Below are 23855 nucleotides of genomic sequence, written 5' to 3' on the forward strand. Positions count from 1 at the left end.
CCCTCTTCCCCCCCACCTACCTACCTACCCCCCCTCTCTGTCTCTCTCTCTCTCTTTCTCTCTCTCCTCTCTCTCTCCTCCCCCCCCCTCTGATACTGGGGATTGAACCCAGGGACATTCTACCTCTGAGTTACACTCTCCGCCCTTCTACATTTTGAAACAGGGTCTCACTAAGTTGCTGAGGCTGGCATCAAACCAGCTATTCTCCTGTCTCAGACTCCCAAGTATTGGGATTACAGGTATGTGCCACTATGCCCAGCTTCAAAAGGAGATTTTGATTGTATCCTCATATGGACAGACCAGCTCACCCGGGTTTCTTTCAGAAGGACACATACTACTCTCATTCTATTCACCTGCTAGAGTCACTACTTCCTAATACCATCACCCTGGGGGTTAAGATCTCAACATGGAAATTTGGGAGGGGGGACATAAACATTTGGAACATAATAGTGACAAATTAGCCGTAAAGTAGGAAGATCATCCAGTCTATCCGGGTGAGCCCAGTGTAATCACATGAGCCTTTAAAAATCAGGGCAGAGAGGATTCAGAAAGGATGGGGACAACAGGAAGCCAGAGGGAGCTGGGCCCAAGGAGGACACGCTGTTTGGTTGCTGGCTTGCAGAGAATCCAGTGGAGCCACACCGACCCACGGAAAACACGGAATGATACACGTGTCGTGTGTTGTCTTGAGCCCCTAGTGGTGGAAAAGTGTTACTGCAGCAATGGAAAATGAAAAAGACTGGGTGTTTCTACCTGCTGGGCCATATTCCATCAGCACTGTGACCCAGAGTGCCAGATACACCGTGGACATTAGATAGACACTTGCTGATTATGAAGATGATGAGACCCGTGATCTAAACGTGCTTGGTACAGATTGGCGAATGCCGCTGGGCCTGCTCCTTGTGCAGGGCTTGTCTGGGGGTCTCACTGGTGAGCCGGCTAACTCATCATCTCTGAGGAGGGTAATGGCGATCCACTGCCTGGACTCTGCGGCTCTCCAGAGGGCCCCGAGCAGCTGTAGACCCTGCTGTGAGTCTTTTGTGTGTATATGTGGTGCTGGTTGTTTAATTCTCTTTGATAGGTATTTATTAAGCCTTGAAAGTATCTTGCAAGCTGGGTGTGGTGGCACACATCTTGTAATCCTAGTACTTGCATGGCTGAGACGGGAGGATTGCAGGTTCAAGGAAGCGTCAGCAATGCAGCGAGGCTCTCAGCAATCTAGTAAGATTCTGTCTCAAAAATAAAAAATAAGAAAGGCTGGGAGTATAGCTTGGAGGTAGAATGCCCCTGGATTCAATCCCCACAAAAATAAAATGAAAGTGTCTTGCACCATGAAAGGGGCTGTGCTTGGTTACAGAATCAGGCAAGCCACAATCCCGCCTGTCTTGGGACCCACAGCTGGACCTCTCTTTCCAACTTCAAAATCTATTGTATTACCCGGGAAAGTAGATCAAGGGATTGGTTATGTCTGTCCCAAACTGGTAGTCTTCAAATATTTAAGCATTACCTGGGAGGCCTAACTCTCCACTGTCAAATGTGCAAGCGGACTTCATTCCCAGAGCATGGTAGAGAAAAGAGAGAAGAGGAAATTTATAGGAGAGGAGGTTGGAAAGCACTGTGCCAGCTACGGGATCACGGTCGGCATTTGCTGATGACCACTGCCGATGGACTGTGCCCCGGACAGGATGTGAGCAGAGTGGCCCTTTGTCCCTGTGCTCTGCCTCCCCCAGTCCAGGACCCCAAGTCCAGGGAGAAAGGTTGAGATGTAGTCCACCAGCGCGACAGCCTGCCCAATGCCTGACTTGTCCTTCTCAAAATGGCCAAGTTCATTCAAAACAAGGACGGTCTGAGAAACTGTCTCCGTGTAGAGGAGTCTGAGGAGATGGACAGCTCACTGTGACAGGGGGTCCCGGATGGGATCCTGGAGCCCAAACAGACATTAGGTGAAAGCTATGGCATCTGAATGGAGCAGGGGCTTGGATAATAATTATCGATGTTGGACCGTCAATTATAACAGATGTGCCCTACAAGTAAGCTGTCAGTCACAGGGAAAAGTGGGCGAGGGGGTCTATGGGAACTCTCAAACTTTCTGTACATCTAAAACTGTTCTAAAAAAACAGTCTATTTAAAAAATCTGACCAATGAGGAGCTATGAAAATTATAATGAAAGCATTGGAGGCACAGGAGGGCGAGGCCCTGGGAGCTGGACACTGCATGAAGGATTCTGACACCACTCCTGGTATCAGCAAGATGCTGCTCTCCTCGTCCTCGTCCTCATCTTCCTTCTCTTCCTCCTCCTCCTTTCCTCTTCTTCTTCCTCTCTCTCCCTGTCCCTCATTCTCCTCCTCTTCCTTCTCTCTCTTTCTCCTCTTTTTTTCTCCTCCTCCTCTTTTTTTTTTTTAATAGTACTGGAATTGAATCCAAGAGCTTTCTACTTCTGAGCTACCCTCCCCAGCCCTTATCTTATATTTTGAAACAGGGTCTCATTAAGTTTCCCAGGTCTTGCTAAGTTGCTGAGCTGGCCTCAAACCTGTGACTTTCCTGTCTCAGCCTCCCAAGTACTGGGATTGTAGACGAGCACCACTGTTCCTGGCTAGCTGCTTTCTTTTTTCTTTTTGGTGATACTGGGGGTTGAACCTAGGGTCATTTTACCTCTGAGCTACACCTCCAGCCCTATGCTAAAATGTGGAAACAGCTGTGTCTCCGCGTCAAGAGAATGTGGACTGATTGCTGCTTTCTGGGGACCCTGACAGGCAGCTGTCACTCCACATGGACAGCTACTCACTCCTGCACATACGAGCTACTTCCCAGGCACACCTAGAAAAGGTGTGGGTTGGGAGGGGAGGGAGGCCTCTGTCCCTGTGTCACGGGCCCCCAGGGGTGGGAGAGTCACACATTTACCTTGATAGGCACCTCTTATTAATGGAAAGCAGGAGGGCTTTCTATTTAGGGTAGTAATACAACATTTCCTTTCAAAATATGTTTAGGAGAATGTAGTTGATCTAATTTAAAAAGACCAATAATAAATTGCATGGATGGTATTTTTATCTACTCAGTGTTCTAAGTAGTACTTTTCCAAGAGCTGGGTCTAGGGCTTTAGCAAACTTGGAATGACCTTGAAGTAACCTTCCAAGCAAAAGAAGGCTTCATGGATGTACACCAATGTCTGCTTTTGTCATAAGACAGGGTGAAGCTGTCATTCCACAGTGAGACGTGCACTGCACACAAAACCTCAGAAGAGAGCAGAAGGATGGGGTGACCTCACAGTGGAGGGCATGAGCTCTGGGGCCAGGCTGCCTGCATCAGGATCCTGGTCCTGCTGGCTCTCCCTTCTGAGCCCCAGGCTCAGCATCCGCCCCCCCCTCCTCTGGCTACCTCTTCTGAGCCCCAGGATTATTATCTCTCCTCTCCTCCTCCCCCCCTTCCTCTTCCTCCTCCTTCTTTTTGTGGTACCAGGGATGAAACCCAGGGACACTCTACCTCCGAGATATACCCTCAGTCCTATTTTTTATTCTTTATTTTGAAACTGGGTCTCACTGAGTTGCAAGGGGCTTCACTAAGTAGCTGAGGGTGGCTGCGAACCGGATCCCCTGGTCTCAGCCTCTCAAATGCTGGGATTACAAGCGTGTGCCACCACGCCTGGCCTCTCCTCCTCCTTTTCTTGTGGTACTGAATATTGAATTCAGGGGGCATTCTACCTCTGAACTATACTCCTAGCCTCTTTTATTTTGAAACAAGGTCTCACTAAGTTGCTGAGGGTTTTGCTAAGTTGCTGAGGCTAGCCTCAAACCTGCGATCTTCCTGTTTTAGCCCCTGAGTACTGGGATTACCACCGCATTCAGGTGATCATCTCTAGAATGGGGAGATAATCGATAAGCTACCTCCCTCAAGGGTTCTTGTGAGGAGTGGATGTGTAAGAGAGGCCTAGAATGGCATCAGTAAGCGCTTGGTAATGTCAGCAGTGATCTCAAATCCATATCCAGGCCCAAGTGCCTGGGGCAGGTCACCCTGCAAGCACAGGCCCTGCCCACAGAGACAGGAGAGAGACCAGGAGAGTGTGAAGGAGTGGAGGGCCAAGGAAAGAAAACGAGGAGGTGGGAAAGGCCCAATAAACACTTGATGAATGAATATAGGAAAAAGGGTGAGATCTGCTAACCCCAAACGTGTCCTGCTTCAAGACTTCTCCTGAGCTTCACAAACTAAGAATTTTTCTCAAACCACGTTTATACTAAATCTCATTTTGAAGCCGGGCGTGGTGGCGCACGCTTATAATCCCCGCGCTTGGGAGGCTGAGACAGGAGGATCGCACGGGTTCGAAGCCAGCCTCAGCTACTTAGTGAGGCTTTCAGCAACTTAGTGAGACCCTGTTTCCAAATAAAATATAAAAAAGTTCTGGGAGTATAGCATGGAGGTAGAAAGCTTCTGGGTTCCACCCCCAATACCATACCACCCCCAAAAAAAACCCAACCAAACAAATAAATCTCATTTTGAGGGGTCTGAGATTCACACTGAGATTCTCTTAAGGGCAATGTGGTTGGAACTGGCAAATCTCAAGATGCCTTCTGAGGTGGCTGGTGCTTTGGGGGTTCTATTCTGTGTTTATTTGGTGCTTGCTGTTTTGTTCACGGATAATTATTACAGAGTTGGAGGCATAAAGAGATTGGAGTGTTTCTTAGAGGCTCTATGGTTCAGTTGATTATTTTCTGCTTCAGTGGAGACTTTTTCTTTTGGTGGAACTGATGGCCATCGTCCACCGGGGGCTTTGGAAACACGCCTGCTTCCTTGAGGAGTCTGAGGCTACAGATGCTGTTAGGAGGACGTGAGTGGAACACAGCAGCCAGACTGCTTTCTAACATAACCTCCTGTTCCTTCTGCTTCCAGAAAGAAGGAGCGTGCATTCTCTTCCTTATTCCATGTTGCTGTGGCTTTAATACAGGTTTTGTAGCTGGGTGTTGTGGTGCACATTTGTAATCCCAACATTTGGGAGGCTGAGACAGGAGGATCGCGGTTGGCGCACAGCCTCAGCTACTTAGGCCCTTTGCATCTCAGTGAGACCCTGTTTCAAAATTAAGAATAAAAAATAGGGCTGGGGGTATAGCTTGGAGGTAGAATGCCCCTGGGTTCCATCCCCAGCACCGCAAAAAAATAAAAACTATATATATATGGGGTTTGTCTCCTCTGAAACTCATGTTGAAATTTGATTCCCAAAGTAACAGTGTTGACAAGTGGTGGGACCATGAAGAGGTGATAGCTCATTAAAGGGGTGAACATTAGCCGGCTGTGCGCATGCCCGTAATCCCAGTACTTGGGAAACTGAGACGAGAGGATCGCAGGTTTGAGACCAGCCTTAGAAGCTAAGTGAGACTCTTAGCAACTTAGCAAGACCTGTTTAAAAATAAAAAATAAGCCGGGTGTGGTGGCGCACGCTTGTAATCCCCGCGCTTGGTAGGCGGAGACAGGAGGATCGCGCAGGTTCGAAGCCAGCCACGCGCGCTGGCTTAGGAGACCCTGTTTCCAAAAATGAAAATGTAAAAATAGGTCTGGGAGTGTAGCCCAGAGGTAGAAGGGCTTCCAGGAACCCCAGTACCACCAAAATAAATAAATAAATAAATAAATAAATAAATAAATAAATAAAAAAAATAAAAATGGGGCTGGGGGTATAACTTAGAGGTAAAATTCTCCAATACTTCAATTCCAATACTCCAATACTCTAATTCCCCAATACTCCCTCCCCCAACACACTAAAGGAGGAGTGAATGCAGTTCTTGTGGGGTGGGACTGGTTATCCTGAGACCAGGTTGCCATGAAGCAAGGCTGCTTATCGTTGTCTCCTCTCTTCTGCATGTTCCCATGTGCCTTTCCTCTTTCTGACACGAGTTGAAGCAGCCTTGTGCCATGAATGTCATGCTGTTGAACTTCCTACCTTCCAGAACTGTCATTCAAAATAAACCTCTTTCCTTTATAAACCACCCATCTCAGGTATTCTGTTACTGCAACAGAAAACAGACTAAAATATATAAATACAATGAAAATCCCTGGAGGCTATATGTAAAAGAAACCTAAGAAGACTCAGAGATGAAGGGAAGAAGAAAGACCAGCTGGGGACCTTGGGACTGGAGGGGGAACACAGGGGCGAGGTCACCCGGTTTCCTTTTTGCTGCACACACCCCATTCTTGATCTTGGAGAAGTGGCAACTTGGAATTGTCAGTGGTCACAGGAAAAGAAAGCCTTAACCCAAGCCTGACCACTCTACACAAAGGGCCAGAGAAGAGGCAGCCTAGCAAGGCAGGAACCTTCTAGACAACAGCTGCTTGGATCCAGCCAAATATGACAGGAAAAAATATGGTCCCACCTTGCCAGCAGAAGTCAAGGAAGAAGCCCAGACGTCCACTCTCACCAGCTATGAGGCGACCCAGGCCCCTACTAAGATGGGGTCATGGAAGGTCAAACAAGGGGTTGGGACTTTCTTCTCCATTGGTCTGCAATGAGCCATGCCAGGTGCCAGTGGAGACCACACAGGAGCCTGACTTCTACTCCCACCCAGCAGTGGTAAGGCGTGGCTCCCAGTTCCTGCTGGGGCATCAGGGGAGGCCCTGTGGGTGACCAGAATGCCCACCCCACAGAGGCCAAGTGGGAAACCTGGACTTCTACTACAACCCGGCAGTGGTGAGGCGGCTACTCTCACCCTGCTGAAGGAGGAGGCTGCTGAAAGAGCCAGTGAAAGCAGAGGGTCTACAGAAGACCCAGAACCTCAGAAAATGCCCCCAAAACTTCAGGACACCAAGGTCCAGGAAGATGTCGAAGAAAGTAAATAAAAGCCAGGCATGGTGGCGCACGCTTGTAATCCCCGCGCTTGGGAGGCAGAGACAGGAGGATCACGCTGGTTCGGAGCCAGCCCTGGTGGCTTAAGAGACCCTGTTTCCAAATAAAAAAATAGGTCTGGGAGTTAGAAGGGCTTCCAGGAACCCCAGTACTACCAAAAAAAAAAAAAAAAAAGAAAGAAAGAAAGTAAATAAAAGTAGTTGGCAGAGGCCAGCGCCAAGATGAAGGACAGGCTATGGAGTGGGAGAAAGTACCTGCAAACTATAGCTGAAAAAGCATCAGTATCTAGAATATATAAAGAACCCTCAAAATCCAGCAGTGTAAACAATTGCTGGATGTGGTGGTGCACATTTATAATCCCAGTACATAGGAGGTGGAGACAGGAGGATTGCAGGTTCAAGGCCAGCCTCAGCAACTTAGGCTCTCAGCATCATAGCAAGACCCTGTCTCCAAACAAAAAAATAAAAAAAAAACAGGCCTTGGAGGGTGTATCTTGGAGGTAGAATACCCCTGAGTTCAATCCCCAGTTCCCCAAATAAATTATAAAATACTAAAAAGGAAACAATTCAATCAGAACCCAAGCATAAGACAGGAATAATTATTTCTTTCTTTTTTCTTTTTTCTTTTTGGCAGGTCTGGGGATGGAACCTAGAGGAATTCGACCTCCAAGCTACACCCCCTGCCCTAATTTTTTATTCTTTATTTTGAAACAGGGTCTAAGTTGCAGAGGGCCTTACTAAGTAGCTGAGGCTGTCCATAAACTGTGGTCCTCTGGTCTCAGCCTCCTGAATGCTGGGATTACAAGCATGTACCACCACGCCCGGCAGGAATAATTTTTTCAACGAAGAGACTCTGTGTTTGGCAAACACGTACACGCCAGGAAATGCTTGGCTTTCCCAGTACAACCCTGGGAACCTGAGGGCCTCCTCTTTCTCCTGTGGTCAGTGTATGTGATGTGTACTACCACATCTCACCAGTAGGGGTGCCATGGGACCCCTGTAAAGACAAATTGCCCTTCCCTTCTCTTCCTCCTCTTAGGGTACTATTCTTCCCAGACTGCTCCTTCCAGACAGATCACTGCCAAGTTGCTGCCTGTGCCCCGTCCCTAGCTCCCCGCTCCCTGGGTGGTCAGTGCAGCCGTCAGGAGTAGGCTCTGGTCCACATCTCCTGGCAAAGGCCCTTCCTTCTCCCCATCTCCCAGCTGTTTCTGTTGGAGTGGTTGGTGACCCCACCTCATTCTACCAAGTGGCCTGTCTTACTTTCTTGTTGTCAGATACTGGATCACTGACAAGGGGCCCTGGACCCTGCTGGCCCGCCACACACCTGTCCCCGTGGGGCCCAGGAGAGGCTCAGGTAGCCTTGGCCCCATCAGAAGCATTTCAGTTGTACCCTAAGTGAGCCGGGGCTGAGCTGGGCATCTGAGCATCACTCTACAGTGACCTGTGCAGAAAAAATACTCAGTCTGATTTTCAAGGGAGTGACTATACACAACTCACTCATGGGCGGAGGGTAGTCTGTCTGTCTGAGTTTTATAGATTAGTATACTCATGGGGCCGGGTTCTGGGAAATATTCCCTATCTAATGGGCTGTCCTGGTCAAGCAAGCTATGTCTTAAGACAAAATGAGTCAGTGTTAGAAACCGGGAGAGTGCCAGTGGCTGGCTGGGTGGGGGCCAGGGGACAGTGGGTGCTAGCCATGTTCCATTTCTTTGTCTCAGTGCTGACTATGGTTTGTTCAGCTTCTGAAAACTTATTAGGCTCTGTAGTTACAGCCTGGTAACTTTTCTGTGTGTATGTTGTTTTTATTTAAAAACCCTATAGATTAGCTTTTCTTAATACATAGGATGCCTCAGTAAATTCTAGAATTCCTACTATAGCCAATATAAAAGACTAGGTAACAAAAAAGAACAAAACACAAAACAGCAACAACACAAACAATCCCCTCAACCAACACCAACATCAACACCAAAACCAGAAACAACCAAACCAAAACAAAAAATTTTAGAACTAGACCAACCAACTAACAGCCAAACAGTTCCTCCCCAAAACAACAGAATACAGACCCTGGGAACAGACACAGAAATACTTTTCAGTAAGATAGATTCTTAGGTAAGTGCAGGGGAAAGCCCTTTTTCACTCATTTATTTTTGCGCTGGAGGGGGAGGGAGAGGGGTTTGGTTTTGAAATGCTGCCAGCAGCTTTTGCTCTTAGAGGACCTGCTGAAGCTCATTACGCCGAGGCCGATGCACCTGCTGCCATTTAGGGTCTCGGCTGTTCTGGACAGCAAGCACAGATCCGGTCTGCAGGGGCCAGGAGATGCTGGGCTAAGGATGGGTGCTAATGAGAACAGCTAACGGGACTCTGGGGCCAAGTGCCCCGAGATGCTCTGAAAGCAGATGGGCCGTATCTCTCCTTCCTTACTGAGGCGCCCTCCCTGCTGTCCCAAGAAGACAGCTCCATGTGCCCTCTGCCCTTGGGTGCATCCCAATCATCCCAGCCTGGTGTGTGTGGGGGGACCCCATGCTTCCCCTGGTCCACAGGCCAGCTTTCTTTGTGGCACTAGGGATTGAACTCCAAGCTACACTCCCAGCCCTATTTTTAATTCTTTATTTTGAAACAGGGCCTCACTAAGTTGCAGATAAGGTCTCACTAAGTTGGTCGCAAAACTATGATCCTCCTGTCTCAGTCTCCCATGTACTAGAATTCCAAGCATGCGCCATCATGCCTGGCCAGGCCAGCTTTTTCTGAGACTTCACAGGCTCCACTGTGGACCTCAGAGCTCCACAAAGCCTGTCCTGGCATAAAGAGGTCAGAGGGCTGGCCCTGGAATCTGACCGCCTGGGTGCAAACCTGGCTTCCGGTGCCTCAGTTTCCCTATCTGTTCAATGGGGATAAGAGTAGTACCTCCTTTAAAAGCTATTTGTGAGGATAAATGAGTTAATACTTTTGCTCAGATTTGTGTCTGCCATGTAGTTAAATTTAAAAAATATATTCTATTTATTTTTTATTGTGGTACTGGGGATTGAACCTAGAGGCACTCTTCCACTGAACTACACCTCCAGCCTTTTTATTTTGAAACAGGACCGCTCTAAGGTACCATGCACTGGCCTCAAACCTCCCATCCTCCTGTCTCAATCTCCCAAGTACTGGGATTACAGGCTTGTGGTACCACGCCCAACTTAGAAAGTATATATTTTATCTTAGAAAAAAAATCTTAGTTTGTGTCTTGACACACTTCATTTTGGGGAGGTTACTGGGAATTGAACTCAGACACATTCTACCTTTATGATATACTCCCAGCTCGATTTTATTTATTATTTGGAAACAGGGTCTCACCAGGTTGCTGAGAGCTTTGCTAAGTTGCTGAGGCTGGCTCTGAACCTGCAATTCCCATCTCTGCTTCCTCAGTACTGGGATTACAAGCGTATGCCACCACACCTGGTGTACTTCTTTTGAAAAGGGTTCCAAGGTCTAATGAATGTGGAAAACACTCAATTCTCTTTGTGAATTACGGTATTCAAGGCTCTGGGGTTGGGGGGAGGTTTTCATAACCCATTGCTGTTCTGGACTCCAGCTGTTTGCAGGCTGCGAATCACATCTGGCTGGTGCCTGAGATGTACTGGAGTGTTAATTATTTTGCTTTCACCCTTGCTGAGGGGTTGGCTTAACAGAACAGCCTTTGGGAAATATAGAAATACTCTTCAGGTGAGGCCATCTTTATGATAATAGATGCTCAGAAAGCCTTTGCTTTGTGTCAGGGATGAGCTGAAGGGCATCGGAGTACTGACTCCTTGTCTACTCACAACCACTCCAAGAGATCTGTATAGTGATTGTCCCTCATTGACATATGGGGAAACTGAGGCAGAGCGAAGCAGCTTAGCTAGGGCCATTAGGCTAGTAAGTGGCAGAGCCGGGATTTGAACCCTGTGAGCTTGGCTCCAGAGTCCATGAAGCCAACCACTGCGCTGTCCTGGCCTACACCCACGGAGACGTTGGTGCCCATGATGGATGATGATTCATGGCACATGCTCCTCGGAGTCTTGGGGGCAGAGTGGCCCTCCCTGGTGCTTCTCATGGTCACAGTGCTGGGCATGACCCACCACCTCTTGCCTTTGGTCTGTGGGGACAAGTGCATCCAGGCTAGTAGCTCTCTGTGTTTCCCATCAAGACACATGACAGAGTGACATGGCCCCTTTAACACTGTTAAACAAGTGGCCCCAGAGATATTTTTTTTTTTTTTGGTGGTATTAGGGATTTAATACAGGAGAATTCTACCTCTGAATTCTATCCCCTGGGATTCTATTATCCTGGAAATTCTACTCTAGCCCTATTTCATTTTACTTTTTATTTTGAAACAGGGTCTCATTAGGTCGATGAGGGCCTCACTATTTGCTGAGGCTGTCCTCGAACCTGTGTTTTCCAGAAACAGCAGGGTCTGCACTGTTTTCCAGAAAGCTGCACCCACTCCCTGCTTCCCGCCTGCTTTCAGTTGTCCATCCAGGCCTGGAGCAGTGTTGGTGCCTTAGGGAAACACACCTTCTTCCCCCTCCCTTCTCAATTCTCAAACCTCTCCTGGCACTTTCCCATTGCTTTTAAATTGCCACCTATGCTGGGCGGGGGGGGGGGGAGAGCACACAGCTGCTGGTATCATCCCCCAGCTATTTTTCAACTTCTCCTAGTTACAAGATGTCTAATTTGTCCATATATATGCCCCAGGGATGTAGCAGGTGCTCAGCAAAGCAGCTACCCCACACATGATGGCTCAGGTAGCTGCAGCCAGCAGGGGGTACACCTGCCTCCTGTGGCTAAGGCTGCAGAGGTCAGACCCAAAGGCAAGGTCAGGACAAAGATCCGCGCACATCTCTCAACCTCTGGCTTGTTCTCTGCCCACAACCACAACAGCCTCAGTCCCTGCCTACCTTGCTTGCTTTCAAGATCTCGAACATCAGGGGCAGGCCCTGGGTGATGAGCTCCTCCGTGTACTCTTCCTCCTGAATGGTCTTAAACTCCTTTAGCAAGCACTGGAGGAGAGGCCGGCGGTGCTGCTGGAAGGCGATCCGCAATGACTCCAGCCACGTGTGCAGAGTCCACGGGACACCTGAAAGGGGAGAGGAGCGGGGGAGGGGAGGGGAGGGGGGGAGGAAGGGGGCGGGACGGAAAACAACCAAAGGAAGGGGTCTGTTTTTATCTGGAAATTGGCCTTTCCCCGGGAAACTCCCAAATTACGAGACCAAGGGACTGACTTTCAATGAATCTCTAGAGCCAAGACTTGATGAAGTTGAAATTAAAGGTCTATTTCTATAGTTGAAATCCCTGAACTATTTGTTTCTGAATATCTCTTTCAGCCTGCTACATATAGTATTAGGGGCTACATTTTACATCATATAATCAATCATTGTGTCAGTGGAGTGATTACACACTACCAGAATGATTATGTACACGTGTTACTTACATGTATCGCATACTTCTGAGTTCATAGTCTCTATTCCCCCTAATTACTGGGGAGAGAAGCTCTGGGGAAGGAGAGTCTTGTGTAGGATTATATGATACATCCACACCCAGTGACAGCGGGGAGCTGGTAAAACTCACCACTGGACTTGACCATCTTCCGCACAGGCGAGGGCACAGGCTAGTTACAACTGAATAAGAAAACTAGGGAGGCTATCGCTGCGGGTCCCCTGTGCGGAACATTTCCATCTGCAGCACTTCCCAGGGCTTCCTCCCATAGCAACAGCCTTCCCAGTAGCTGATTGCTAGAATACGCTTCTCCGTCTCCGTCTCATGGTAAGGCAGAGACCGGGGAGAACATGTCTCATCACTGCTCTTAAGAGTAGACTGTTGAGAGCCTCTTGGCTTCATAATCATGCAAAACAGGCTCTTAGGACAATGGCCTAAAAGTCCCCCATACTGAACAGTCGCCCCTTGAGAGGGGCCTGTTTCCAGAGACTTCAGCTTTCTATCTGCATGTTAGCCCACATCCTACTTTTTTTTTTTTTTTTTTTGTGGGTCTGGGGATGGAACCCAGGGGCATTCGACCTCCGAGCTACACCCCCTGCCCTATTTTTTATTCTTTATTTTGAAACCGGGTCTCACTGAGTTGCAGAGGGCCTCACTAAGTAGCTGAGGCTGTCTGTGAACCGTGATCCTCCAGGTCTCAGCCTCCCGAATGCTGGGATTACAAGCGTGCGCCACCACGCCCGGCTAACATCCTACTTATTAAATATTTTATTTTTGCAGTACTGGGAATGGAACCCAGGGGCATTCTACCTCTGAGCTACACCCCCCCTCCCCAAGTCCTAGTTTTTTTAAAGTGACAATTTTTAGTCCAGTCCTATTTTTTTATTCATTATTTTGAAACAGGGTCTCACTGAGTTGCAAAGGGGCCTCACTAAGTAGCTAAGGCTGTCCGCGAAGCTGGATCCTCCTGTCTCAGCCTCCCGAATGCTGCGAATGCAAGTGTGTGCCACCCCGCCCAGCTCACATCCTCCTTTCAGGGCCTCACTCCCAGGTCCTGCTGTTCATCTGGAGGAAGCTAAAGCCACATGATTGGTGACAGCTAGGCTAGCTTTGTTCCCAGATGCACCAAGAAGATGGCTCTGCTAGCTCACTTCTGATCTTCCTGGGAGTGGCCTTGGCCCGTGCAGCTAAGGAGAAGAAGTCTTGGTGAGGAAGGAGTGCCCTGGAACGGATGCTAGCTCAGTCACTGCCTCGTGGAGCTGGCTGCTCTTGGGTGGCGATTGTGTCACCCTGGGAACCACCTGGGATGATTGTTAAACATAAAGATTTCCAGCCTTGATCCATCCAGACCCTCAACAGCAGAGCCTCTGGGTGTAGGGCCTGGCAATCTGTATTCAGACAAGCTCCCCAGGTGATCTGAATTCCTGACCAGGGTCCAGGATTCGGGTATCAGGGCAGGACGATCTGAGGATGAGTTTTCAGGGCAGGTGAGGTGCTGCTGTCTTTGGGGACAGAGTGGGCATCTTGGCCTGGAGTGTTTCAACCAGTGAAGGGCCCCCCTTTTGTGTGTGTGTGTGTGTGTGTGTATGTGTGTGTGTGTGTGTGTGTGTGTGTGTGTGAGAGAGAGAGAGAGAGAGGGGGGGGGGGGAGGCCGAGGGAAGGAAAGTCCTAGGGCCGGGCAGCCCTGTGCCCAGCAGCGGCAGTGGAGGTGCCCAGACTGACCTATGCTCCTGATATCAATCGTGACATCCACGTAGCCATGCTCAGCGCTGTGATACATGGCCTCCCTCAAGGCCCTCAGTTTGGCCTTGCTGTTGCGGCTGGCGCACAGGGGGGGCGGGGCTGTCTCCGCCAGGTCAGTCCCCTCGGCCAGAATCTCCTCCAGGGACAGGATATCGCTCTTCTCCTTCTCTGGCTGAGCGAGCAGTTTGCGGAACACATTCCTGTCAATCATAGAGGAAGACACTCAGAGAGGGAAGGGGCTTGGCTGGGGCGGGGTGCGGTGGGGAAGTGGGAGGGCCGCCCACGCTGGGCCAGGGAAGGCCCATTCCAGAGAGGTAGGTTCAGGGGTCTGATGATGGGTGATACGTCTGCAGGATGGAGAAGATGGTGGGGCACAGACATCCTTGTTTCCTGGGGGGCAGTTTGGAGCTAAGTAACATCCAGAAGGTTCTAGAACTCTGCCTTTCTGTCAGGCTGCACTCACTCCATGACGAATCTGCTTTACTGGGGGTTATGTGTAATCAAATTGGCCGGGGGTGAATCCTGCAGGGAACTGGGAAGGGGCATAGGCTGACGTGAAGGGCTCTTTCTTTTTTTTTTTTTTTATATGGCTTTTTCTTACTTCACGATGGATGATGTAATGTGCTTGGGCCCAAATTGGCCAAGAGGGATGCGTGTCTTTGTGGGCAAAGCGGGTTGGGATGAATGATAGGAGCCAGTCTGCGTGGATGTGACTGTGTGCCGCCAGCTCTTAGCAGAAGCTCGGCAGGGAAGGTCACTTGGGCCGGGCCTGGGGCCTGGATGACCTCCCACTGCCTCTGGGCCCCACATCCAGAGAGAGGAAAGGTCTGGGTAGGCCTGGGAATCTGCATTTTTAACAAGCACCGCTTGGGCCCTCGGCCCATCCTAGCCTACCTGTGTCCGTGAGCTGCAGCCTGGCTGAAAGAGTTCATATCCCCCTGGGGGGTCGTAGAAATTCCATTCCTGTACATGGTTCCTATCAGGGGATCCGCACCACGCTCCAACAGCAAACTAACCAGCTCAAAATTTCCTGCAAGCCCAGAGAAGGGGGTTCCATAAGAAAATAAAGTAAAAAAAAAAAATAGAATCAGACGCACGTCAAGGGCCAGGGTGGCGGAGACCCCGGGTGGGGCCAGAACAACGACGTACCTACGGCAGCTGCGAGCTGGAGGGGCGTCTCTGAGTAGTTCTCCTCGCCGTGTTCCACCGAGCCTTCCACTTTGGCCCCGGCATCCAGGAGGAGCTGTGGAGGAAGAGGGGCCATTGAGACATTTCAGAGACACACCGCGCCAAGAGGCGGCGGGAGCCGGGTGGAAAGTCAGCGAGGTGCCGATGCGCCTTCCCTCCCTCGGGGCCAGTGACTGTGGGCACGGGGCCGGAGGGACCGCATCTCACAGGATGAGCCGAGGGCCTCCGGAATCTTCTGGAATCTCAGATTATCCACAGTGTGGTCCATGCACAATAGGATCAGCGTTACCTGGGAGCTTGTCAGAATGTCTGCCTGTCTGGCCTCAGCCCAGAACTCCTCAATGGGAGCCTGCATTTTAAAAGATCTCTGGGGAGGTGGTCCGGGGGTAGTTGTATGTACATTAAAGTTTCTGGAAGTACCGAGCTTCTAGAAGTCCTTGGCATCAGAATGCTGGAGGACTCCCCTGTTTGGCTGGTTTTGCAGGCCTTACATAGGGCACTGGAGTGGTCTTTCATGCAGACTCTCAGGAGTTTTGAGGGACTTTGAGGACATGCTTGGCCCAGCAGGGCAAGAGTCTCTTCCAGAGGCCTGTGGGTGGCTCTGAGGACAGGTTGGCAAACGCTAACTTTTCTGGCCAGCAGGGCCAGTTATTATAGCGGCAGAGTGAGCTTCCAAGGTTCTGCTTCTCCTGCCTGCATGCAGTGTGTTCCCTGGGGTATCTGGGCTTCTTAAAGCAGGCAGAGGTTCTGTCCATGCAGAGGTTCTGTCCGTGCTGGGTCACAGTCACAGAAAATGTGCTGTCAGCCTTGCTGATGTCACATGGGGGAATCTGCCACCTTCACTCCCTACTTGGTGCTGCCTGAAGGTGCAGTCAGGAGTGGACTGTCCACTCAGCACAGTACCGCTGGCTGCGCCCACAGCGGGGAGAGGGCCTGAGCTCGGTGTGGCCTTGGCTTCTCACTGTCCTCACTCCTGATTTAAAGACTGGGGATGCCACTGCCTGTTAAGAGGTATCATCTATGTCCGCCAGGATCACCATCTGACCCTTTCTTTCTTAGATTCCTCTATGAGGAGGGGGCTGGGCATGATGCCCCATAGGCAAAGCCAGCTCCCGGGGTGACCTGTCACACACTCAGCCTCTGGAAACATCACTCTGGATCTATCCTAAGGAGCCCCATGACCCAGGAGACAGAAAAGGGTTCCTGTGAAGGCAGAGCATTGCTGAATGTGCCTGCAGTGCCATTTCCTGCCCTGCGTGGAACTCAGAGGTACCAGCTCCATCAAGGAGGCACCTCCCTGCTGTCCCCAAAGCTCAGCACTCACTGTGGGGCTGGGGTGTCACAGCCCTGGAAGCTCATCTCTCTTTTCCAGTGAAGTAAAGACCAAGTTTAAGATCTAGAATGTGCTGGATGAGATTCACTGAAAACCAACTCTACAACAGCCAGAAAAAGTGCGAGCGGTACGCATTTATAATCCCCAAGAACCTTGGACGAGGCACGTCACCATCTTGGGGCTGTTTCAGAAGACACATGCTAAGGCATTACTGGATCGCTTGCTCAGGAAGAGGCCCCCACGCAAGCATCCTTTGTACCTACGCCCTTGGGATCTGCATGCTCCTTCCCACGGGTTGGAAGCACTAGATTCCACAGAACACCTGGGCCACGCCTACAGGGAGGTTCCGAGGTATCGACACCAGCCATCTCGGGCTCACGTTATGACAAGTAAACGAGCAAATCCACAACACGAGACGAGGCCCCAACCGAAGCGACCGGCAAGGACTTCGCAAGTTCGCCGCTCTGCGCGAGGATGCGTGTGGGCCCTCGATCATTTCATATTGGTTAAAGCCCGGCCAAATAGGTATCGCGCACAAGATTTTTATTCACATGATATGAACATGCCACATTGAGATGCGGTTAACCAATATGAATCTCGTAGGGAGTATGCATGCTGGGGGAGGTTTGATTTGCTTCACGAAGGAGGTGAATTTTAAGGTCAGACGTGGAGAGGGAAATCCATTAATACCTGAACTACAGGAATATGTCCATGCAACACAGCAAAAGTCAGAGCCGTCCAATGGCGGGTCTCAGGGTGGACGGATGGATATTTATGAGGAGTACTGACAACCTATAAACAAATCGAAGTTATTTTCAAAACGTGACCTTCACAACACTTAGGCTAGCAAATTTGACCTATCTGTGGCCGGGCACATGGGCTAGAGATGTGTAAAAAAGATGTCCTGGGGAGTGTTGACAACTTGGGGGGTAGGGATTTTTTTCCTGCTCGATGCCCCACACACCTCTCACTGGAAGTGGGCATCAGTCTGGCTTGTGCTGTAAACACAGAAAAAGAAGCAACCTTCCAAAGGCACGCCATTGGAGGACCATGTTTTGGAGGTTTTATCCATGGGGGCAGTGAGAAAACTTGAGTGTCTTTAGGTCGTCTGTGCCTAATAAAGGACCCCTTCATGTTTCCTCTGTAAAAGATTAGTAGGTATCTGCTGATCATGTCTGGGCTCTGTCTTGGAGAATGGCAGCCAGAACAAGCCAGCTCCTCTTCCTGTCTCTTTCCTCTTTTTGCTCGAGGAGGTTCTGAGAGCCACAGGACGTCGGAGAGCATGAACTGTCACTACCATTACTCTCATACTTTTAAGAGATTCTCAGAGGCAGCAAGCTCTGGGCAAGGGGTGGTCTACATTGAGCTTCCAGGCCGGGGAAGCCAACCACTCCTCTAAGGGAAGGTCTTCACTGTGCACTCAGAGCCCGCCCCACTGTGCTGGATTCACCCTTCTGCTGGCTGCCTGGTTGACAAGGATCCTCACGTCACTGGAAACATCGGCATGAAATGTCCCCTGGACTCACAAATGAGTGATCTGAGATGGGTCTTGCAGGATGGAGACCTCAACACACCCCAGGCCAAGAGAGAGGCGGTGGGGAAACTATAGGGGTCTTGGAAGATCGGCCTTTCTACACAACTTTTCCAGGGCCATGCAACCTCGATGCCTGTGTTCAGTTCTCTATGCCAGACGAAGGTCCTGAGCTGAGATCCATGGGGTGGGGGTGGAGGGGAGGACCAGAGAACCCCATCCAGACCCGAGCGGGGAGCCCTTGCAGAGAGGTTTATATGGAGCTTAGCGATTCATGGCAGGGGGATCCTCAAATACTTGACACTTGTTAAGATAGAAAATAATAAGTCTAGATCCAAAATATTCCTATTGTCAGCTTTCCTTAGACAAATAGAAAACTCACTAATTAAGAAAAAAAGCATTATGGTAATGAGACTGCAAAAGCATCTAATTTTGGACTAAAAAAATATCCCAGAATTGCTGATCGATAGCCTCGGCATGCCAATATCTCTGGTGTCTGACACTGCCAATACCTGGCTGCCAGGGAGAGTGGGCCTTCAGACAGCAGAGACTGCGGAAGAGTCTTGCAACTTCCCGCCTACTTCCCGCCTAGGATGGGGTGGAGCAACGGATATTAACAGAGTGCAAACCTGTTCTAGGCACTGTCGATACTCCTTCTGACAACTGTTTGTGATGGTGTGACTGTTCTCCCATTTTGCAGATGGGGACAGAAAGGTGACGCTACTTGCCCAGCTCAAAGCAAGTCACTATGAAGGTGGCAGTTTCGGAGCTTTCTACCCAGGTCTGTGAAATTCGAAAGCCTGTGTGTGCAGGGGGAGCGCTTTCCACTCTACTGTGCTGCCTTAAGAAAGCCCCGAGATTGGCCTTAAGATTTATCAATTCAGCCAGAGCGAGCCCATCAGGATTTGGTGGGGGAGGTCAGTGGATCAAAGTGGGGAAAGGCTCAGCTCAGGGGAGTGGTCCAGAACATCCTCTGTTGGATCAGGCAGAGGGAGCTGGCTGATGGCTCAGGAGAGCTCTTCCTGCCCCAGTCTCAGAAGGCATGGACTGGCAGTAGGAGTAGGGAGCTTGGGACTCCTGAGCCCCAAACAGCCAGAGCTCCTTGCAGCCATGTTGTAGGAAGCTCCTTGGAGTTTGGTTGAACTGGAGCCTTGGGATGGACAAAATCTATTAGGAGGTTGCACCAGGGCCACCGTCACTGGAAGGGCTGAGCCCCCTCAGCGGCGGCTCTGGAAGGAAAATCCCCCCTCTCCTGGCTGGCCGGGGGCCCTGCAGGCCTGTGCACCCTCACCTCCACATTCAGGTCAGCTCCGGCATCCAGCAGCATCTGAACCATCGCCTCGTCCCCACGGACGCAGGCGTACATCAGGGGGGTCATGCCCTGCGGTGAGTCAAAACCAGAGAACGGAGAACGTTTACAAAGTGGCCGTGTCAGTCAACACGAACAAATGGAACGTCTTACTTGCATGTAGGAGGCTGTGCTTGTGCTCGAAATCTAGCATGACAATAATAAATAAATCTAGCGTGCGTGTGGCCCCGTGCATTCTGGGAACTCGTGGCGGCGAGAAGGGGCTTACATTGCCTTTCCAGCATTTTTCTTTGCTTAAGTTGCAGGAAGGGTTTTCGTCTGTCTGTCTGGGGATGTGATGGATCTAAGAACGTTTCTTAAAACAAGAAGCTGATTTCAACTTACAACTTGTAGGCCTTTCTGGATTCTGCCAGAGCAGCCCTGAGCTATCCAGCTGATGAACACTGCTTCTTTGACATGTTCTCTCATAATCTAAGGAGAGTTCTCTTTGCTCTGTATCAGCCGCTGCTGGTCAAAGTCAAGGGTAATTGGATGCCTCTGAGCATGTGGCATCCCTCATCCTTAACATCTGGCTTATGTTATCATTTACAAGCAAAAGGCAAGCGAAGGAGGGATGTAACAGCACATCTGCCCATGACTCCTGCTTATTCCCAACTCTACCACAACCATCAGAAGGAAGGAAGGGACGGATTCTTCAGTCAACAGTGTCGCGAAGGCAGCTATTTGGGAAACACTCAAGTTAGAGGTGTCTTTCATACCATACATCCAAAATTACTTCTAGTTTTATTATAACTACCTAGGAAAAATTGAAACCATAAAAGATGTCTAAACTGGTGTCTGGATCCATTTCTAGACATAAAAGTAATGAAAGGAATCACAGAGGAAAATCATTCTAGTGCTAAGGACATAAAATTGAAAACACTAGAGATAAAATTCAAAGGTGAACAATAATTTGAGACATATCTGTCCCATGACAGCCAAGGACTATGTGCCTGATATATAAAGAGCCCTGAGTGAATGAGGGAAACTGTAAAGATCCAGGGAAAGGCAGGGAAGATGAGCAGAAGATTAACAGGGCACACATATGCAGCTGGACGGAGTAACACAGGAAACGCAGCCTCCGGGGAAGGTAGCTGAAGGCGGAGACCCCGAGGGACGGCTGATGGGTTGGAGCCGCTGCCTCTCTTTGTAAGAATCACCCTAGTGGAATGATCAGAAATTTGAACAAAGCCTTGCTTAAGTATGTTTGGCTCAGCACTATCAATAAAAGTAACCAAAAAATAAAAATAAAAGTAGCCACCTAAAATATCCAGATAAAACCTAGAAATAACCTAAATATCTAACCACTGAGGTGCAGTGAAAACACAATGTCACTGTTAAAAATGATTTCTTCAATAGATAATTCTATAATGTTGCAAGCTAGCTTTACTCTGTGTGTGTGTGTGTGTGTGCTCACGCGCGTGCACGTGTTACTAGAGATTAAACCCAGTGGCATTCTACCTCTGAGTTACACCCCAGCCTTTTTGTTTTGAAACAGGGTCTCACTAAACTGCTGAGGCTGGACCCCAACCTGTGATCCTCCTGTCTCAGCCTCCCAGGTACTGGGATTACAGACATGAGCTACTGAGTCCAGGTGCAAACCATCTTTGATAGATGATTTGGGAGAGGGAGGGAGGGAGGGAGAGAGAGAGAGAGAGAGAGAGAGAGAGAGAGAGAGAGAGAGAGAGAGAGAGAAAGAGAAAGTGTGTGTGTACTGGGGATTCTTAGTGTTGACCAAAAAAATTATTAAACAGTCTCTGTCCCCTCTCTGGAGCTCGCTGTATGAGCTGCCCAGGTGAGACACAGCCCCTCTCTCCCTTGCAACTGTCCGTTTGGGATTCCCACGGTTTGTTTTCTGTCTGTGACCATTTCACAGGGTGCCTTGGTTGGAGGACACCAATACCTCTCACTGTGCCAGTTTTGGGATTTGGGGGGCTTCTGCCTATCTCTGAGCTGCCTCCTAGGGCCCCCAGACTGACTCTCGTGTCTCATAAACATACTCTAAAAGTTTGGGGAAATCAGCCTGGACTTGCCCTGTGCGGTCCAGGCACGTAGAGAACTGATTTTAATTACACTGGAAAAGGACTTGAAGGACTCGGGCTAAATATAAATGATGGTCATCTGGCTTATGGTATGATTTCCTTTCTGGAGTACATCTATTTTTCTCTCTTTTCCATTTCAGCTGCAAGGACCATGTGCTACTTCTATAAAGATGAACAAGATTATTTTTATCAGATATTTTAAAAACTAAGAAAAACAAACAAACAACAAAATCCTTAAAAAAAAAAATCCCTGAAGGAAAAAAAAAAAGCTCTTAAAAAAAGGCAAACTAAGTGGCCAGCAGGGGAGCCTCTGTCCAGCCCACAGCCCCCATCTTGCTGAAGGGAGGTGCCCGGGGAGGCGGTGGGGTGCAGGTTCAGCCACAGGGACCCTGTACCTGTTCGCTCATGGTGTTGATCCCATCCGGGCCCAGCAGAGACACCGCCTGCTTCACCAGGTCCGTCCGCCCGCAGTTCAGCATCCGGAAGCCCAGGTCCTGCTTAAACTTGGCTTCGATGGCCACTGCGTCCAGCTTCCGAGAAGCGCAAAAGCAGTCGTCCGCCCTGAGGGAGGGAGAGATGGTGACATGGGTGTGGCAGCCTCCCCAGAGACTGTCTCCGGGAGCGGGAGCACCGAGCACGTTCCTTAGGGAGCACTGAGGACCTCAGCCTTTGCTTTTCCTGTAAATTGCTAGTTCCTCATCTACCATTAAAATGACGGATGTCTCTCCCTCCTCCTTTATACTGCGTTGGCCGTCTCGTCCTCTGTCTTCCCACAGCATACAGAGCTCAGTTTCATGAAGGTGAATATTTATTGAATGTTCATATGGGTCAGACCCTCTGCTAAACTATTTATGTGAATTAATTCATTTAATTCCCACACAAACCAAAAAGCTAAGTACTGTCATTACCCTTCTTAACCTGTGGAGGACAGGCGCAGCTCAGGGCCCTTGCCAAGGCCACACAGTCTATGAGGGGCGGAGCTGGGATCTGAACCTCCGTCTTCTGTGTGGAGAGCCAGGCTGCGTGGCTATTGGGTCACCCTGTTCCCCAATCACAGCAGCTGCTGTTTGCCTGTTCACCTGTCTGACTCTCCACACTAAGGCTGGGGATGCTGAGAGTGGGGATCTGTGTGTGTGCCTCCCCATCCCAGGGTCAGACAGCACACAGAGCATGGAGTGTTAAGAAATGCCAGATGGACAAACAGAACGTGTGGCTCCTCTACATTCAAAACACAAGGGCCGGGTGTGGTGGTGTACGCTTGTGATCCCAGCACTACGGAGGCTGAGACAGGAGGATTGTGGTTTGAGGACAGCTTCAGAAACTTAGTGAGGCCCTTTGCAACTCAGTGAGACCCTGTTTCAAAATCAAGAATAAGAAATAGGGTAGGGGTGTAGCTCGGAGGTAGAATACCCCTGGGTTCCATCCCTCGTACCACAGAACAAACAAAAACACAAAAATCACAACAAGGCTGGGCGTGGTGGCGCATGCTTGTAATCCCATTGCTTGGGAGGCTGAGACAGGAGGATTGCACAAGTTTGAAGCCAGCTTCAGCTACTGAGTGAGGCTCTCAGCAACTCAGTGAGACCCTGTTTCCAAATAAAGTATAGGATGGCGACCGAGAAAAGCGGGGCTTAAGAGCCCCGCTAACAACCAATCTCCATTACCACAAAATCAGCGCCTTTCATAGCCAGAAAACACCATCACCAGAGAAACAAAAAAATCACCAGGCTCCAGAGAGAAAGCGGACTGAGAACAGAGCTCAGAGCCACAGAGGAGATACACCGGCCTCACGCCCGAGGACGCGGCAGCAGCGCCCTACTGCCGGCGGCAGCGGCGAATTCACCGGACGGCTACAGCAAGCCGAGGTGAGCTGCTGCAGAACAGCCAGGCGGGATCTTTCGGCGCAGGGAACATCTAAAGCTCCCAGTGGCTGAGCTCAGCACACGCTGCAGGGACTCAGAGTGGAACTCAAAAGCAGAGAAGAAAAAATATGCCAGTCTCATGGCCGAGGGCGTGGCAGCGGCGCCATATTGCCACCGGCGGCAGCAGCAGTGAATTCACCGAGTCCAGTACAGCTACATCTGCGTACTCAAGAACAGTGAGTCAAATTGCGGGCCACAGAGGAGAAATCCCAGTACTGTACTCCCTGGGACTTGACCCAGTGAGGGAGTGGCGGTGGCAGAGATATCACACCATAGGAGAACGCGCAACCTGGCACCCCCCATAGTCTAAAGCAGCCTCTATCGACTCCCTGGGTCAGAGACTCTATGATACAACCCAGTAAAGGAGTAGTGGGGTCAGAGATACTACAGACTCGAGATCCAGAGCACCTTAAGCGAAGTCATAGTGACCCAAGGGAAGAACCCAGAGAAGGCACAAACTTCCAAAATC

At 49.9% G+C, this 23855-nt stretch overlaps 1 protein-coding gene across 3 annotated transcripts in view; it reads right to left on the minus strand.

Annotated features, from left to right (window-relative positions):
• Positions 1-23855, minus strand: part of ABTB3 (ankyrin repeat and BTB domain containing 3) — a gene marked incomplete at both ends in the record, with an annotated part of 299674 nt that overhangs the window by 21571 nt on the left and 254248 nt on the right. For 2 of the 3 annotated variants that reach the window (XM_080705134.1, XM_080705136.1), the window contains 7 exons: positions 11742-11920; positions 14002-14222; positions 14917-15052; positions 15172-15265; positions 17234-17335; positions 19366-19455; positions 21860-22025. In XM_080705134.1, coding sequence (XP_080561260.1) covers positions 11742-11920; positions 14002-14222; positions 14917-15052; positions 15172-15265; positions 17234-17335; positions 19366-19455; positions 21860-22025 — 988 coding nt within the window. The remainder of the gene's footprint in view (positions 1-11741; positions 11921-14001; positions 14223-14916; positions 15053-15171; positions 15266-17233; positions 17336-19365; positions 19456-21859; positions 22026-23855) is intronic. The other variant, XM_080705135.1, reaches the window with a different exon arrangement.

This window comes from Muscardinus avellanarius (assembly GCF_963383645.1).
Source record: "Muscardinus avellanarius genome assembly, chromosome: 11".
NCBI lineage: Eukaryota > Metazoa > Chordata > Mammalia > Rodentia > Gliridae > Muscardinus > Muscardinus avellanarius.